The 19,818-nt window shown below is 37.5% G+C and overlaps 1 protein-coding gene across 1 annotated transcript in view; it reads right to left on the reverse strand.

The window, feature by feature from the left end:
- Window positions 1–19,818, reverse strand: part of NEK11 (NIMA-related kinase 11) — a 130,067-nt gene that overhangs the window by 66,919 nt on the left and 43,330 nt on the right. The window contains exons 5-9 of the mRNA XM_014937745.1: window positions 8,943–9,007; window positions 8,308–8,434; window positions 1,024–1,173; window positions 863–941; window positions 259–344 (exon numbers count right to left, since the gene is read on the reverse strand). Coding sequence (XP_014793231.1) covers window positions 259–344; window positions 863–941; window positions 1,024–1,173; window positions 8,308–8,434; window positions 8,943–9,007 — 507 coding nt within the window. The remainder of the gene's footprint in view (window positions 1–258; window positions 345–862; window positions 942–1,023; window positions 1,174–8,307; window positions 8,435–8,942; window positions 9,008–19,818) is intronic.

The following is a 19,818-nucleotide window of genomic DNA, read 5'->3' on the forward strand; positions in this document are numbered from 1 at the left end:
TAACATATGCATATATTACACATGCATGCACAATTTACAGCTATATAATAAAAATATTTTATCTGTAAATTCTTTTTTTTTTTCCACCAAATTTAATTATGCCTCTCTCTAATGTGGTTGCTCTTCTGCATTTCTGGAGAATGGATCCCTCTAAATATAAAGCACTACGAGACTAACACTAATGTTTACAACATAATATTATTTGGCAATATTGTAATTTTGTATACTGGTGCCCATAAAACACTTAAAAATACCTACACAGCATCAAAAAGGGGAGCAGCTTCTTTCTGCCAGTCAAGTGCCTTGTCTTTCACCCGCATGTTTGTGAATTTGCACTGCATATTCTACAAGGAAATAAAATAGGAGTGGTATCAATACTTGAAGCTAAAGTGATCCAGGCTCCTCAGCTATGACTCAATACAGTCCTAATGCAAAAACTGACTGAGAAGCTTCCTTCCCCACCTTCTTAGAAAGCCAAATAATGTATACACTGAAGCAAGGACCAAAAGAGCAAGATGCACTGATTTTCATTAAAACTATGACTAGCCAGAACAATTTAGAGATTATACATACCCAGGCCCAAATGATCTGCACTTGTTACACATAAATGTCCATTCTCCTTATGGCTCACAACATTTCTAAAGGGGATACATTCAGCATGTAAAGTGACAAGGGCTTCATTTCTCACTGCCTTGCTACCTCAGTCATATTTGCAATTTAGCTCTGCAAGTCGTCAGGATTAATGTTCCCATGAACTGCTATCTAATTATTTTTTCTCAACACACTTTCTCTGCCTCCACTCTGCTTTTGCAAAATACATACTCAAACAGTAAGTGTACAGCTATCACTTTTTCTTATATACCTTTAGTTGTTCATCAATATAAGGGATTTTTAGAATCTCTGCTGCTGCTGGTCTCAATGAAGGATTCTTATTTAACATGCTGAAACATTAAAAAACAAAATTAATAATTAAGCAATTTTCCAAATTAACTTAAAAACTTGCTAAACAGGACAATAACATACCTGCATAGCACAGCATTCAGTTCGCTTGGATATCTATCAGGAAGAGAAGGTGTATTGCCTTCTACAATTTTTAACACAACAGACAAAAAATTGTGTCCAGTAAATGCATGGTTCATACAGCACATCTCATACAAAATGCATCCCAGAGACCTGGAAGAATAAAATAATAGGAATAGTATAAACAATATTTTTGAAAGTAGCATGCATAGTGAGATTAAACTAAGTAAAACTACAATTGTATGCTCTTTTCTCCTGGAAATAGGATATTTCATTATAGTGCTGTCTTTTTCATCTGAAATATTTTTAACCAGACCACAAATCAGTAACTTTACAAACAGGAGAAATCATCATTCTATTTCCATAAGTGCAGGCACAAACTTAAATTCTATATATAAATATACATACCTATATATGAATAAGGTAAAACCACATTTTATGAACTAGCTTTTAAGGAGTTACTCATTAAGTTAGGAATGAATTACTTTAATTGGTGACTGACTGACAAAGCAGTTTACCAGTGTTTGGACATAGGTTTATGTAAACTGGTTATTGCAAATTAATTTCTGACAACAAACTGAGGCTAAAATTCAAATCAATTCAAATTAAATAATGTCAGTTTCAAACAACAGAAGTGTCTTCTGCTGTGATTTCACTCATTTGGTCAGATATTCCAAATGGATTCTGAAATAGTTTTGGGCTCAAAGAATTATCAAATTTTAGATGATGGTATCATTTTGCAACATCTAAAGCTAAATTTCCTTAAAATTTTATTTGGAGAAGAAAAGAAGGAAACTGAACATGCAGGTCTGGAGACCCAGCTTAGAACCAGTGTCAGTTTTAAATAATTAAAAACTGGAAGGAATAATTACAAACAAATTTTTAAAGGGCCTTTGACTTACCATCACCTTATTTACCAGCTCTTAGTTACCAGCCTGTATGGCGACCATAAAAGATCACCCAGTTGAACATTTTAATGTAAATACTCTCACAATAATTTATAAAATGGATATTCATAGCAGTTTGTGCTTCAACTGGGTTCTGCCTGAAAAATGTTTTTTAAAAATTAGGGGAGTAGAGCTTTCCAGGCTTTGAAGGATACTCGGGGTTACCTCCAGTTTGCAGTCAGGAGAACTGAGGCACTGATGTGTGACTTGATCAAAGTCATAGAAAATGCTGGTGAGAGTCAGCTACAGGACCAGGCCCACCTCAGTAACCAGCTTAAATGTCAGAGCAACTTTACTCTGAATGTAGTATTTGATTGTGGTATTTATAATTTTAAAAAGCAGTATGAAAATAAAGAATAGTGATAATAAGTAGAAGTACACATATAGGTGAATGGCTTTGATTAAAAGAGTATAAACATTATCTTGAAAATGAATAATGAATAAAGTTTCAATTATTCATTTTGGTTAAAGAAGACAAATTGATTTAGTCCGTCTGGCAATAAAAGAACAAGAGTAAGTAATTTTAAAGCTGAAACCCATACATTGCAAATATACAATACAAATAAAAAAGGGCAGAGAGAATAGGGGGACTCGCTCCCTGGTACTTTTTAAGCAGTATGTGAAAACAATTAGCAGAACTTCTTTGCTAACAACTGCATAAAGACCAACTACTGAGATACAAAAATAATTGCTTGATTTTTTTGAGACTTATCTGCCAACCAGTTTTTAAACTTCCAGAATCAGTAAACAGTAGCACACAGATAACGATCTGTATTTATGATCTATGTTCAAACTCTGAAACAAGATAATCACTACATGAGAAAATACTTAAAAACAAAAAGAACAACAAAAACTCCTGCACACATGCCATCTGAAAGCATCAAACAAAAATGGAAACCAGCCAGAGGGAAGAAAAAAGGAAGGAAAATCCCAACCTGACAGACTGTACTATAACTGCTTTTTGCAGAATCAATCTGTTTTGGAGGCTGCTTGGTTCTGGCAGCTAGAAAATGCTTAATGAGCCATTAGGAGCACAGGATTTGCCACATCAGGGAAGCCCATTTATTCATCAACTTTAGTAGTCTGACTACACCTGAGGCTTTGGAGAAAGATGAAAAGAACACCCAGGGCATTCTGCTGCAGCCAGGGCTGCGAACAGGCTACCCAGGGAAAACCCCATCTGTCCCATGAAAGAAAAATATAAGGGAAAAAAAAATATATAAGCAAGGGAAAAAGAATAAAGTTTTTACCGCAGGATACAATTCTTTGATATGAAATAAACACCTCCTAAGCTGAGAAATGTTGCCCTAGGTCCCAGAGCAAGGCTATTTCTTCCCAGGGCAGCTGCTGAGCAGAGATTGTCCAAGGGAGTTAGTGCCAAGATTTTGCCTCAAAACTGCTTTTCTCAGTTGTGTTTCTACAGTCCTGGTCTAAGCATCTTGTAAGGAGCATATTCAGCAAGAGAAAACTGACTCCTGATTCCCATAAGCAACCTGCACACAACCCAAACATATAATTTAATTACTCTTATAATCTTAGCTTGTATAACTGCCAGTGTTAGACAATTCTAAAACAGTCATTAAGTTATCCAGCCAGAGTATTTTGTTTGATGGCCTCCTCTGTTTGCCAGTAAGTTTGACAAAGGTCCCAAACAGCACATCATTTCAGCAAAACCAACGCATGAGCATTTCACATTGAAGTCACTTATGCTCAATTGCATCATAAGACGGAGTGTCTGGACAGGCTTCAGTGTCTTCCGCACCACACGGACTGACAGATCTCTAACTTCTTCGCAGGAGAAACCGCCCTGAGGTTTTTGGTGCTACTTGTTTACATAAGCATTGCCGTCCTTTTAACATCTTCTGATCTTTTGTATGCTATAGTCCTTCAAAGGCTGTAAGGTCCAAGTTAAATTAACTCCAAAAGCCAGAAGAATCCAAATCCATATCCCTTTGTGGCTTATATCTCTCTGACCGATCGTACCAGAAGGTCTTAAGAATATGCTGACTCCAGAGTCTATAAGAAATATGTACATGCACATACATAACATCATAAATCTCCCAGCCATTACTTTTCAGGTCTTCACTGCCTTCACTGCTATTTTTGGTATTTATTCTACATAAATTGGCAGTTAAAAAAAAAATAAATTTTTGGCTTGTTAGGATTAAAGAAAAAGACAACTTGGGGGAAATGTACAGACAAGCGAGCACAATTAAAATGAAAGTCACAAGATCCGTGGTATAGCAAGCTCAATTTACCCAAACCCTACAGACAAACCATCTGTCAAAATCCACAGCGCTTGACAGAAGACATAGGCTACAATGGATTTAAATGTGACTGTAACATTGCTTTGTCTCTGGAAGACAAAAAGGAAGTTATTTATACCTTTCTTCTAAAGACTTTGAAAGTCTCTTAGTGAAAAAAAATATTCGTTTTGCAACTAAATTATTTCTGTTATCATTTCTGTCTCTGAGATTATTTATAACATATACTATGCACAAATCCTTTGAAAAGTTCCTGGATAGATTTTGCCTTACATGCTTATAGCTTTGAAAAGAAGAGAGAAATATGATTGCTGGTAACTGTTTGCATATACTTTATCTCATCCACTCAGAAACAAAATATGATATAGTTACAATAGCCACTTCATGGACAGGCACTCAATATTTGCACTCAAGGACCTACACTGAGCCTTGGCAGACTCCCAGCCAGTAGGGATTTCAAAGTCTTATATGAGAAACCCCAAGCTTCACCATTAAAAAACCTGCCAAAACTGCAGGTGCAATACAGGCTAACTACTAATGGCAAGCAAATCTTGGTAACATTATTCAGGAGCTGAACAGGGAGACAGTTTCCAATGAGATGGGCAAGTGTGATGCTCAATCCCCAGTATGAATAAGCAGGACCTAAACTGATTTGGAACCCTTGTACCAAGGGAATCCCCAGTTTTCTGGAACAAAAGAGATCTCTGGGGAAGCTACAACAGCATTCTTTTGCTCTAGGACCATTTGCAGGACTTACCATTGACCTGTTATGTAAGTCTGGGTTTTCTAGGTTCCATGAAGATAATGGAAAGTACAAAGGTATCTCTGTTGTTCAGAAAACCTCAGCTAAAAAGTTAGAGCTCCCCTAATGGATTAGTTAATAGTCACAACTGCCCTGAATGCCCTCAGTACCTGCTTTTAGTCTACTCTTCCCTGGAAAGAAAGGAAGCAAATTGCAACCATGTCCCACCACGTGACTTCACCTTTCCTGACCATAAGAAATGCCCTAAAATGACACATAAGAGTCTTCAGGTTGCTTGACACATGAACGCAGTGCCATAGCGTTGGGGGGGGGAATGCCGGCCGATCCCCAGCACCAGCACCAGTCCCACCATGTGGTGCATAAGGCCAGGAAGGGTCACCAGGACCCCGTCACAGCAGTGCCTCTGGGTCATGCTCTGCTCATGTAAAAGTGAGTCCCAAATATGTGCACACACATCGCTTGCTAATCCTACACCACACACATCACTTGCTAATCCTCCACCCGTCCCAGCTTCTTGAACTGTCACTGTCTCAGCTCGGCTGCTGGCGCTGCACTGACTCTCCTCCACCCACCAGCTCGTTACGGGGAAGCACCAACAGGCAGAGGGGCTGGAGAACTCCTGAACCGAGACCAGCTCCCCAAGAAAACTCCTCTCCCGGAGAGGAGGAAACCCCAGACTGTGTCATCTGCAAAGGCTTTCACATCCTGCCCGGCCAGTGCAGGCTCAGGGGTGATACAAAAAATACGGATGGCAATTTTAATTTGCCTCCTGTGAATTAAGATTTGGCATAAAGCATGGAATAGCAAAGAACTCCAGCCCTGAAATCTCAACTGAGGATAAGCATAAATGCTGCAGCTTTTCTGAGCCTAATTGCAGAACTTCTTCTATATGCAAAGACTCTAAAACATGAGGCTTTTTCCCCGCTATTGACCTTGGGTTACAAAGGACGATACTCCTTGTACCAGCCGCTGCACTGTGAATATTGAAGCCAGATTTGAAGAGCCAGTTGCAGAACATTTCAGTGAACCTGAAAAGCACAATTTCTCTTTAGAGCTCATCATTAACACACCGTAAATTAAGGTCTTTCCAATGAACAATGATTAACTAGACCGAACACTGAGAGGACCACGGTAACTTAGCAAGATAGCAATAACTGGCTTTGGTAGAAGATATTTTACATTTTCTTACATTTAATATGGGAACACTTTCTGAATTTTTGTGTGTAATATCTTGAGTTCTGCTAGAGATCAGAAGGACAAGTCTGAAGACAGAACATCACTTCAGGTACTCATAAAAGACAGGCAACTTCTTGATGAGCAACTGAACTTCCTGCAAAGCAGCACAAAGATTTCATCTCACCTGGAGCCTCCAAGGTGAGCTCCCCTGGGTGCTCAGGGACCTCTCATGTTTCAGGCCCCATTAAACAGGGCAAAAAAAAAATAATTAAAAAATCAAATAGAATCATTATTTAAATATTAAATGAAGAGATACAATGACCAATGCATCAATCAAATATGTGAGTCATGGTAGTTGACAAGTCCTGATCAAAAGAGTTTCCTGGCTCAGAAGTTCTTTGGGGGCTGGGAGTTAGTGAGTCAGAGCACACCTCCTCCTTAGTGCCCCTACAGCGAGGGCCAAGCAGCTCCTACTGAAGGCAGTTCCACCCCCGAATAAGTGCTCTGGTGCTGCTTTGGAAAGATTACAAAATGCATAAGGTGTAGCAAAAAGCTAATAGCCAATGACTTGTTGTAAGGGCGGGTGGAGATGCAGGACATTTCTGCTATTTTTTAAATTCTGAAAGGGTGATCAGCACATCATCTATAAATACACTGGACAAAATTCTGCTTTCATTTATTCTGTACAAATTCAACGATTGTATGAATTGACACTTGTAGCAACAAATAGAACTTAACATGTATTTTCCATTCTATTTCAACTGCAATAAAAGAAATTATCCTTTACAGTAATAGAGCACAAAAGGCATGTTTTCTTGTCCGTTTACTTGTTTTGACATCTTTTGAAATCTCCTCTCAATATATTTTTATTGACTACAGGTATTAACTTATCTTTATTTTGCTACAGATGAACAAGAGAGAATTTGACATCAAATCCATCTCAGTTCAGCTACACAGACCGTGACATGAGATTGCTGACACATCCGTTGAATGGATTAAACATGCTAACTGTGAAAAATGGTTGCTACAAGTTGAAAGTGCAGATGACTGTTTTCAACATTTAGATTTATATCTTGCAGTCACAAATATATTTTGAAAAGGCAGAATTGAGCAGAAGCTAGAGCAAATTATCAAGTAAACAAACTACATTCCAGTCATCAAATGCTTTACAAAGGAAATTTCCTGATTTGAAATATTCATAAAAAAGGAACCTTCAGATTAGCATACCTAAAGAAATAAACATGTCTTAACAGAAGAAACAAAGCACATTTTATAAAAAGAAACAAAGCACATTTTATAAAAAGAAATACTATGACAGAATTTAAAAAACACAATAGTTTTAACCATCATCTTAAACCAGAATGAGATGGTTTAGGATACAAAGATAAACAAGGCAGATATTTTCCCCATTCCAAAAGACATTCTTCCTCTTAGCTTGCAGGAATACCTGCACCTCTGAAGCTTTTCTAAAGTCTTTCAACAAATCTCAGGTTCTCAACTTGATTCTTTAATCATCACCTCAGAAGTCTTGATCTCAAGAATTTGTGCCAAGTGTAGAACTTACACTTTACTTTTTACCTTTGATCCTTTCATGAAACACGGGGCCTTTTTGCTTCTGTCCTAACACTCCAGTTATTCTCATTTTCAGCTCCCCTTCCACATACCTTCTTTCTTTTTACATTTGCCAATGTTCCTCAATTCAGTTCCTAAGAAGGTCCTTCTGCTTCCCTCTCAGCCAGGAATCACTCTCCTCATCTACTTGGAAGTTTAACAGACAGCTGCTTCTTTCCCTTCATCTTTCTCAATGCGAGGAAGAAAAAGTTTTCCTCCTCCCTACCAAAACTTGCACTTTGTCTACAGTCATCCTGTGTCATGGCAGAGACTGGACCTGAATCTTAATCTTCTTTGAAGTCCCACGTAACCCAGAATGAGTAAACCACATGCTTCTTAACACAAAGAGCAAGCCTTCTAATTGCAAAATATGACACAAATGTTCTGGAATAATTTTAGTGGAGAAGTGTGAGCACCCTACTGAGGGAGCCATTTTTAAAAAAAAAAAGTAATTCCTAAATAAAGTCAATTGCTGACCTAGAAAATAAATGCCTAGTCCAACTGAAATAGCATGCTGACTACTCACCAAATGTCGGATTTTGTGTTATATCCCTGGTGCTTCAGTGCCTCTGGACTCATGTAGTATGGTGTCCCAGTAAATGTAGTTGCCAGATCACATGAACCCATCAAAAGACGAGAAACTCCAAAGTCCCCTAAAAGCAACAACAGAAACAATAATCTATTAATATAAATTCCATAAATCTATACATATTCATACAAACTCTTTGAGCTTATTGTTAGACGTGATACAATGACTGTACATCCAGAAAAACGACCAGAATTTTAAAATATGGAAAAAACAATTTTCTGTAATTCTTCAAAATAAAAACACTAGAAAATCGTAAAACTATAGAACGATGTAGATTTGAAGAGGCCTCACAAGCTCATCGATTCAAACCCCTGGCCCAGAGCAAGGCCAACTTCAAAGTTACATGAGGCTGCTCAGCTCCAGGTCCAGCCAAGCTTGGAGCATCCTCAAGGCTGGAGATTTCATTGATTCTCTGGGCCCCTATTCCTGTGCCTGACTGTCAAATAAATGTTTGACCACAAATGAAAATGCTGTATCAGACGTGACTTCATCTAAATCTCCTTATTGACAAAAATTCTGCTGGACTGTTCCAGCATACTAAAATATATGTTTAAAAAGTATGGAAATCTCACCAATTTTAAGAAGATTAGTTTTCAAAAATATATTCTTGGCTTTCAAATCTCTGTGAAGTATTCGCCTGGAATATAAAAGGAAATTCAACCTCATCCAACTTGAAGCATTCACAGTCACATATCAAGTATCCCAAGTATTTATCTTCACCCCCTGTTAGGAAGGCCAGCCCACCACCAGCCTCATTCTAGCCCTGAAACTGACAATGCACAGGTGATGGCATTAAGGAGCTTCATATAAACACAGAGGTGCATTCACTGACACCCATGTACAGGATGAGAGCTTAATCAGCCTGGAAAGCAAAAATGAGCCCAGGGATCCCAGCTTGAGAATACAGACACAGGCTTAACACGAGCTGCAGAAGAAGGGAGAAAAGCAAGCTTTCCTATCTGGCTCTTCTTAAAAGCTTTATGTCTTATTTTCTGCCAGAAGAATGAGATGTCTCACAATAGATTAAGAGATGAGAAAAGCAGCAATAAGAGATTCTCAAAGCTCAGGGAACTCTCCTTCAGAGAAAACATATAAGTTGAAACACAAATAAATATATAGACTAGGCTAGTAATTCAAATTTTTACAGTAATGGTGTGGAAGATAAAAGAACTTTACAAAGAGAGAGATCAAAAGGGAAAGAAAAAGAACAACTAGCTTTACAGATTTCCATTAAAGACTGAAGTATCATCATAAGCTACACACCACGTGGGGAGAAACAGCATCTTCTCAAATTCTTGAAATCTTAATGTGTAATAGTAATTCTCCATCCCCTTAGGAAAAGAAAATATCTCTACAGTATACAAAACATAAGCCCATATATACATATAGTTTTATAAAAATCTTGCTCTGTTCATTTAGATTCATAGTCTTTCCTTACCATTCATCACACAGAGTCCTTGCAAGAACTTGACCTCAGTGAGATAGATTTTTCTTGCATATTGCTGTTGAGTGTTGGTGAGTTTTAACCCTTTTTTGTTATTATTACTTTGTAGAAATATAACCACAGACTCTTTGAACCTACAAGTTTTCTGGATATCTACGATTTGAATAGCAGCTATCTTGATGTATAAAAACTATCCAGAAAGCTTTCAGTGGCATATTATTTGAAAACGTGATAAAGAGAAGATGTTTGGGTTACATTAGGTTGAATTAGATTGTAATGCTAATCTAAACTTGTAACATATTGATGATAATGCTATGCAAATTATTTGCATTATCCATAATTGTAAGATGTTTTTATATATTAATATGACTAAAAAATACTCCTGGTGATTCTTTAGAACTTCCTATGATGATGTCTCTCAATGCAAGCCACTTTATTCTGCCAGGATATATCAGAAGATAAACAAGTTATAAGCTAAAACCTTAACTGAAACAGCTACTTTAATTCCAATAAGAAATAAATATTGAGCCTGCACTGTAAATCAAGTTTAAGAAAGAGCGCAACACTTTGTTGTAGTAAAAGACAGACATAAAAGTAACAAGAATTAACCAGACTCCAGCAAAACTTAATTTAACTTGACAGTCAGAAAACTGGTTATTGATATTTTGGGTAGAAATTAACGCTTAAGGACAGTTTCAAATTTGGGCAATAAATGCATCCATACCTATGTTCTATAGATTACCTGCCTGTTGTTTCAGAGTCATAAAAAACAGCCCAAAGCACTGAGTAGGGGGCAGCCTCTCTGAATAGAGCATCCTCTGCAACAACATACCAGCAAGTAAGCTGATTGAAGCTGAAGTATTTTACTGCTGTGAAATATTCAGCAATTAAATTATCTTTTATCTATACAAAGAACTATTTAGAAAAGTAAGAGGTTCAGGGTAAGTCTGAATCCTGAATCCTGTACTAGGGAAGACAACATGAAAGCCAGATAAAAGTACTTGGGCAAAGCCTGCTACCCTGTAGATTGAAAGCGACAGATTTGTTTGCATAAATGGTAACCTGATAAAAATCTCTGTGCTGGCATATTTTTCATGAAGATTAGCAAAATGATGGATAACTTAATGGTCAGCTTTATTCAAATTGAGGTTAAATGAATCAATAGCCACATTGCTTGATTGATGTGGGATCAATTTTGTGCAGTGATGTGCAATGGGCTACAACTATGCCAGAGAGACTAGATGATGGTTTCATGCTAACTTTCTCCATCTAGATAAGATCACTGAACTATGTTGCCTCTCCTTACTTCTTGCTCTGGTTATATCAATGACAGATGAGGATTGAATCTATTTAATTCTAGACAATTTAGCTTTCAAGTTTAAAATTAAAAAATCCTTCCAATTATGCAAAATAGCCAGTAGATAGCATAATGACCACAAACTAGTCATGCCTCTTTGGGATTTATGAAGCATAAGTAAAAGACAGGAATGTCTAAAGTAAAAGACAGGAATGTCTAATCTGTATAATCTTTATTATTACAGGAAAGGAAATCAATCTGAGGCAGTGAAAAAGTTCTGTTTTAAAAAAAATTCCCAGCATAAGAGTTTTTTTTTTTAATAAAGTGCAGAAGTTTAACTAAAGCTGTGCAAGAAAGACAACCAAGTGGATAGTCTCTGTCTAAAACCAGAAATAATAATTTTTGCTGCTCTGGAATAAAAACTTCCATGCACAGCAGCTGGATTTTCTAAGGAATGGCATGAGGAAGTCCGACCCACAGGTAATGAAGCTCAAGCTTCAAATTCTAGGGCAAAGTCTTCTTTGTATTAGAACATAGTTCAAACATATATTGCAGCTTTTTTTTTCCCATATCATTCGCAAAAAATAAAGTATGACTTCCCTATACCTAAACAGAGGGCAGTTATTATGTTTCAGTAATTCAAATTAATTTTTGTAAGTAGTTTTAAATTCTTTTAAGCCTAATCTTTTCCATTTAAGCTACTGTTTGGCTCTAAACACATAATACAATACAGGAAATGCAAACAAAAATAAAACTGTCAAGGCATTTGTATGTGTCTGGAGAGGTGCTATTAAATAGCTATGATTCAAAGAGAGAAAATGAAATGCTGTTTGGAAAATCAAATTGCTGATTTCACCGGAGAATTAAACTGTACTTTTCAGGAAACCCAGTAATTTAATATACATATTAACCAAAAAGAGTTCATTTATAAGAATTTTTTTTAAGGTTTATTTGAGAACAATTAGAAGATGAGAAAAATAGAGAGAAAAGAAGAATAGACAAAAGGGACATGCAGGAAAGGAGGAGATAAAAGAGGCATGAGGAAATACAGAAAATGAAAGACAAAAAGAATAACTTATACAATAGAATAGAATAGTTCAGTTGGAAGGCACCTACAATGATCATCTATTCAACTGCAATGTCATTGTTATTCTGCATTGGTCTGCACAATGCATCCTCTAAACAGATATACTAAAGAAAGGATTTCACCAAAAGTGGAGTTCCCAGACTATGAAAACTTTTAATAATAAATTGCTGAATTGGAGTTTGAGAAGGAAAAAAAAAAAAAAACCACCACCAAAAAAAAAACCCCAAACAAAAATCCCAACAGTTAAACAATCAGGATTTTTATTTCCATGCCCATCTGTCCCTTCCACCTGAGGTGAATGCCAAGGAACAGAGAGCTCTTTGTTGTGCTCCCATCACTGCAGTCTGTGGGAGTGGCACTTCATGTACAAGCCTCAGATAAATTGGAATTTAGGAACAAAAATGTTCTTGCATCTTGGACACCAATTCACTCTGCCCTTTTCCCTCCAGAGTCTGACACCGTAGGTGCAAAAACTCCTTAGGCATCATTCAGTTTAGGTGAAACGTATCCCACATACTTCATTTCAGCTCAACTCAGAGATGGTTGTTCTTGGTGGCAGGTGATTATCAAATTTGGCCCATGCCCTGCTGTGAAAGTATTTGAAACAGCTACATCAATTTGGTGTTTTCACCTACACCCCAGTGCATAATAATCTTGTTTTATGAGTAATCATGCAGGATAGAAAACTATGGATTCTAGTTTACATTCAGGTTGAAAAAAATGGAATTATCATGTCCAGATTCTGGGTGTAACCTACTCTTCAAACATAAACATGTCCCCTCCCGGCTGTATTAATAATTTTGGCCATTATTTTAGGCAGATTAACTCATCTATCCAAAACATACCGGTGATTCCAGACAAACATCCTCAGCCTCTGCTAAGACAATTCTTGCAGCAGTGAGATTCTTATTTCTAAAAGCTCAATAGGAATAATAGTCCAAATAGTTCAACTTGGCAGGATGAAAAATATTGGACTTTTGGGCTACAATGCTCTTTAGAAAGGATTCTCTGTCTTGTTCATTAACGTGACATTTCAGAGCTGCCAATAGGCAAACGCAACAGGAAGGAGACAGAGGAAAGGAGAAGATGGAAAGTCAGGTTGACTTCAGCCAGCTCACTGTTTCTGAAAAGCTGCTACCAAAGGAGCTGGTATTCCCATTTGCTCAGCTGTTCCTCCAGCTCTCAATGAGGGTGGCATAATGCTGGGCCTTTTGCTCCTGGCTCAGCACTGCACTTGGTCTCTCTCATACCATGCTAAATAGGCACACCTACCTCAAAGGTGACAGCACTGGATGAGTGTGTGAGGACCAGACAGGGCTTGTGCACAGGCCCAGTACACTGGTAAAGAGGGAACTGCTTAAATCACCCAAGTCAGCCTCCCTAAATCACCTTGCAGGCAAGAACTGCACCCATGGAGATGACCAGGTGGGTATTCACCTGCATCTACCCATGGTCAAACCAAATGTCCTCTCCCAACATCACTGTATGGATGACCTGCAGTAATTTTTTAAGCAATTCTTTGATGTGCTGTTAAAAGTAATATCTATTTTCAAAAAATGTATGTATGTAACTTCACTGATTTCAGTGGAAGTACATCAAGCACATATATTGGATTCTTCACATTAAACATCTGCAAGACATCCTTGTTGACTTCCCTTGAAAAAGCTGACTTTGTTTTAACCTTTTAATCCATTCTCTTCTAACAATATCAAACTATATCTGTCATGCTAAGTTTTTCGCATGGCTTTTAGAAAAAGTGGGTCTAATGCTGAAAGACATCTACCACAGCACTGCTGAAAGATGTAATATACAATGTTCTTGCAGGATAGATAATTAATTACACTTTAGGTACATGACATATACTACAGCAGTTTAGTGAACAGGACTTTATACCTATAAATGACAATCCATACGGTTTTGGTTCTGTTTGAACATCTGCAACTAGCCAGCAAATCTACTCCCTCCCCTCCCAAGCTAAATGCTCTCATATTAAATGACTGTACCTTTCATGCATATAGTTGACTCCAAGTAACAACTGTATAAACCAGTCTATTATTTGTCTTTGAGTGAATATCTTCCCAGATTCTTTGTACTCTTGAATTTTAAAGTCTAGATCTCCACCCTGAAAAACATTGCAACATATTTGTACATTTAAAGAAAGGTTTAAAAATGTCTCTCCTTCATCAAAGTACAAGACTCCATTTTCTTAGACCTTCAGGCTCCCTTCCACACAGTCTGTAAAATTAATGCTTGCACATGAGTTCTGAACTCTCCCAGCACCAACAGCATACACAACTGAGGATCAAAATGAGATCAGGCAGTCTGGCAGCATGGGGAAAGTAGGTCAGTTTTCTCTTAGTGTTACACAATACCAGCAGTTTTCAACTCTTCTCACTTCATGTCCCCCAGCTTTAGACACGTACGTCTGAGCTGGCCATCTCAAACTCCCTTTAGAGTTAACACAAAGGAAGAGGCATCTGTAAAGCACAATTATCTCTGCCATCTAGCTGTCTACCGTAGGAAGGGATGGATCATGTTGTAGAAATGCTGGTTTTCTGCAAGGGTTTATGATGAGGGCAAAAGTATTTCCACTAAAGTCAAACATTGCACAGTCAAGAGATGCCCTGATTTATTATATAAATATAAATAACCATGACAGCATCAAAGAAACCATACTGATCTCTGAAGAATTAAAATATAGTCTCTTTAATAATGATACTTTGTCCTTCTTCCAAATTCACTTTTGCCATAAAAAAAAGCAAAATTAAAGCTTCAAGAGTCTGTAGCATGTGTTACTGTAAATACTTCATTAAAACGACTGAAGTACCACTAGAAATGGAGCAATATGACACACAGTAGGCCATGAAAATAAACCAGGAAAAGACTACTTGAAAACCCTGTCAGACATTTGGAAAAATCAGTTGAACAACACCACAATGAAAGATGTTGTTGAGGAGACTTATATGAAAACTGTTCGTTTTGCTAAAAAATAAACAGATGAGTGTCAGCTGGTTGTTTATCCAATTTATAAAATAAATGCATTTTGTCTACAAGAATGCACATTAGTGACAAGCAGTGTGTTGAGGTAACTAATCCCAGAGCAAAGGGACTATGAGTCTCATCGTACTCTAGTGACTATTACCTTGCATCAGGACAGCTTATTCTCCATAAATCATCACTTTTACATTATGCATTCTCCATAAAATCAGAAGTTTTATGAGCCATATACAAGAAAATAGTTTAACCTGTACAACTGCACCTGTATCACCATTTCCCATCATCAACCCCTCCCTTCTCTGCACTGTTGACTCTCAACGTTTTACGATCTCTTCAGAATTTCTTGTTTTTCTGTTCCCAGCACCACAGTGCTCCATATTGCTGCTACAAAATAAGCAGATTCTGTCTTTGCAGATCTATACATTTCTGTCCTTTACTTTGGCATGAATTTACAGTAATTTCTCTGGTCTCTGAGGTTCTAAGGTACAATATTCAAGAGTGAATGTTTTATAAAAAAGAAAACATGTTTTGTCATGTATCAAAAATGTGTTCCCTGACAATGTCCTGCAATTTTATAATGGAAACGTCTGCATCATCTCATTCACTAGGGAAGAGAACATGGCTTCCGCTCTCCATCTGCCTCCCTGCTGCGGCCCAGGGAGAAGCTCTTCTGGGAACTTGGAGCTTTCAGCAGCTGCTTCCCCTTTGCAACTCCAAATGTTCAGCAGCTTCCCCCTGGTTGCTTGCAGCAGAGCAGAAGGAGGAAAGAAAAAGTGTTGCTGGGTACCCGGCTGCACGGCAACCAGATGGGCTGGGCCTGAGCCTACTCACACACCTCAAAAATAATGACTCACCTATTCCAGACAGCTGCCCCAGACCATCTAGAGCCAACTGTAGGGACATCCCAAGACTCAGGGGCTGCTCAAACATGCGTCAGCTGGCTCCTGGCCACAAGGGACTACGTACTATCCAGGTGAGGGTAGATGAAGTGCAGAAGGCTCCAATCACTGTTTGTCCCTGTCCCAATGTGTCCCCTCTCACAATCACACATTGCCTTGAAAAATGCAAGGAAAAGAAACGTAGGACCTACAGAGTTAGGCTAGTGAATACTCTCCTAATTTGGGGGACATTTCCTTCAAAAGGTCTAAGGAGTACAAAAGCAGTCGGATAAAGTTCTACATATGCCCTCCAGTAACTGTATCAAGCAGAGAAGACTTGTCTGAATGTCCTACAATTAATTTAACCTTGATTTTGCATCTAAAAAAGGAATACAAAAATATTTCATAAAAGATTTGCTGAAATACTGGTGCCATGAAACTGATGAAGTTTATTAACCCAATTTTGCATTTTGGAAGGTGAGTATAATGAAGTTCATAAGGAATTTAACAAATTAAGTACATAGGGAATTTCCAAGCTGCATTTTTCATTTAAATATCAACAGTAACTTATTTAAAACAGCTTAGCATCTAGAGCTGATAATGTGAACAGGCACTGATTGCTTCAGTTACTCCTTTTGCTCAGATTTCCTTAGTGTATGTATCCTCACATGACAGCTGAGACCACAGTGATGAGACAGAAATAACTGCCTGGGGGGGAATACAACTAGTTCTGGCTTAGGATGTATTAAAATTATGCAATTTTTAAAGTAGCTATTTTGGAAAAACTGTATTTTTTTGAAGTCAAATTTATGTTACAAAATGGAATCCAAGGTTCCTGAAGGCATTTTTGTTTGAAATCTGACTTACATGATAATGTTTATGTTGCCTGTAAGATTTCAGTTCAGGAAAACTGCCAAAGAAGCTCAACAAGAAGATCAAAACAGAAAACATGTACTTCTTTTTTATAATTTTGAGTGAATACAGTTATAATAGAGGATGTCAAGCTGAGCAATGGAGACCAATGTTCTCTTTTGTTCACAGGACTGGTATAGCACAGGGCAGCTGCATTGGAGGCTCACTCTACGCTATTCATGCAAGAATGAGCAAAGTACTATGGCTAATGAATAAGTCACAGTACTTTAGAGAAAACAGAATAAGGCTCAGAAAGTAGTTCTGTTTCCATGCCAACTTAATATTTATTTTTTGTTTTGAGTCTGCCCAAGAGTACCAATTACTGCCAATCTGGTAATTATTCTACGCATGAGAAACTGAATGTACTAGGCTTCCAAAGAAGGATCAAGTAGCAATTCATTTGTCTCATTTTCAACTTATGTGCAACTTAAACAGGTATCTTTTAGATTAAAAGATTCAAATCCCACACCACATACAAAGGCAGGTTATAGGTAAGTAAATACAAAAGTATACCTTCCGGAAATGCTCCCACTAAAATAGAAAAGAAACTTTACAGCACTATGTGAAACCTTGCTTTGTACTTTCCTTGTCTGAACGTTCTATTAAATACATTGTAATTGCTAAAATGCAACGATACTACATAATGCACACTTCTGGAAAAAGTCACATCCTAGTGGAACCACTGTCATTCTGGCCTGCCCTAGCGGACTCCAAAAGGAAAAGATTCAGCTGCACAGCCAATGCCTCTATTTCCTCCTCCCTCATTTGCCTTGCTCTAATACATTCTCACGTGTTTGAGTATGTGACTTCCAGATCCCAGGGTAACTACACACCAAAACATTTTCACGCAGGGTAGTTTACATTGCCTAAACAAAAACCATTCCAAGGTGTGCTGCAGCAGCTTATGATTACTATGGTGATTGCTATTATGCTCTTTTTTATTCACCTGTAACTTTATTCCAGATGAAGGAAAAAAAAAAAAAAAGACAAAAAACTCTACACCAAAGCCACCAGTCCAGCTCTATATTGCTGCTGGAAGAGGCTCCCTTATTCCTATAGGGTTAACTGATCTGGTGCTGGGCCACTTTCCACCACTGGTAGAGAGAAAATGAATCAGTGCATGGGAATATCTGGGCAGTTAGAATAATCCTTCAGTTCTGAGCTCTGGATTTCCACAGAGAGTTGGCAGTACTGAATTTCCATCAAGCCTCAGCTGTCAGACATTCAGGGAAATTACGCAAAGAGCCTCTGCATGGGTGTTAAAACAAATATTCAGATTGCATAACGGAATTGAACATTTCAGATTTAATTTTAAAAAATCTCAGCAGTAAATAGGCATTTAACTGTCATCAAAGAAACCTTCTAAGGTTTCTTTGGCAGGAATAATACTTCTTTAATTACTCAGACCAAAGCCGAATGCTTGAAGAAATGTGAGTAGTTAATACAAGTTTGACTGGTGGACAGGTAACCCAGTAGTCCAGGGCCATTAGCTTCCAGAGCATTTCGGATGTCTAGCAGAGCACAACTGAATAGTCTGCTTCACAGTTTCATGAAAAGATCACTGTATGTACAACAGATTGTATTTTTTTAACATGGTACATCTATATTTGATACAAAGTAGGCACTTGTTCGATACAAACTCTTAAAAAGCTGGCTTAAGTATGTACAAATTCTTACTTTAAAGCCTTAAAACAGATTGTATCAATATTTTTTTAAACCAAATGCTGGAGTAAAAGAAACTGGTAGCTATACCCTAGTATATCCTTCAATGCTTTTTGTATCCTCCAAACTTTGGTGGTCTTTGACTATTTGTCTATTCTCTACTTTATAAAGCCAGTGCTGCTACCAAACTCATCATCCATATGATCAGGCCTGAGCTTCTCTGGTTTGTTTGTCTATGAGCCTCATGTGAGCAGTTAACGTTACTTATTTGACTATGAGCTATGAGTCTCATGTGAGCAGTTAACGTTACTTATTTGAAATATGCCTAACAAGTAGCAGGTGATACCACAGGGAAGAAATAAGAGTAAAATTCAAAGAAAAACATTAAAGAAAACTGGGCTATATTTCTTTTAAGACCCTCTTTTAACACACACATTCTTTCAAATGTCTTCAATGTAATCTACAAGTCTCACCTCGCAGTATTCAGTGATAATGCAGAAACTATCTCGCTCCACAAAGCTTGCATGAAATTTGACAATGGCTGGATGGTCTAATTTGGAGAGTAGTTGTGCTTCCAGATTTGCTTCAACTGTTTCATTAGGCTTTAGGTCTCCAACAGAGATTTCCTTTAGAACCTTTCTAGAGAAAAACAGGAAATCTTTATATTAAAAATAGAAAATCACATCATGCTCAAAAACTCATCATAATTTCTTTAAATGCAAAATAATAACATTAACCAAGTACTTGACAACATGAAATAATGAGGCAAATATAGATAAACAAACAGAATGCATTAAAATGCAAATAAAAATGCTGGTCACCATAGCGATTAAGCAACATTTTAAAAATATTATTTTGAAGTATTTTTCCCACTTAATCGCTACTGCACTGTTTTCTTCATGACATGTTTTCAGTGCTATGGATTAATGCATAATAATAAACATAAATAAAAAATCAAATCTAAGTGATTTCAAACCCACTCAGAGCATATGTTCAAGATTCATACAATGAAATAAGCAGCAGCAAGAAACTGTTTGGTTTTGTGGCTTCTGCCAAAATCTCTCCATGGAGGCATAAGAAAAATCACCCCGAGGGTAGTATTTCTGTGACTGTTTTTCTGGTGATAAAATCAGATGCCTATTTTTTTCTAAAGATCAGCCTGCCCTTCCCC

Source organism: Calidris pugnax, unplaced genomic scaffold (assembly GCF_001431845.1).
Source record: "Calidris pugnax isolate Ruff unplaced genomic scaffold, ASM143184v1 scaffold11, whole genome shotgun sequence".
Lineage (NCBI taxonomy): Eukaryota > Metazoa > Chordata > Aves > Charadriiformes > Scolopacidae > Calidris > Calidris pugnax.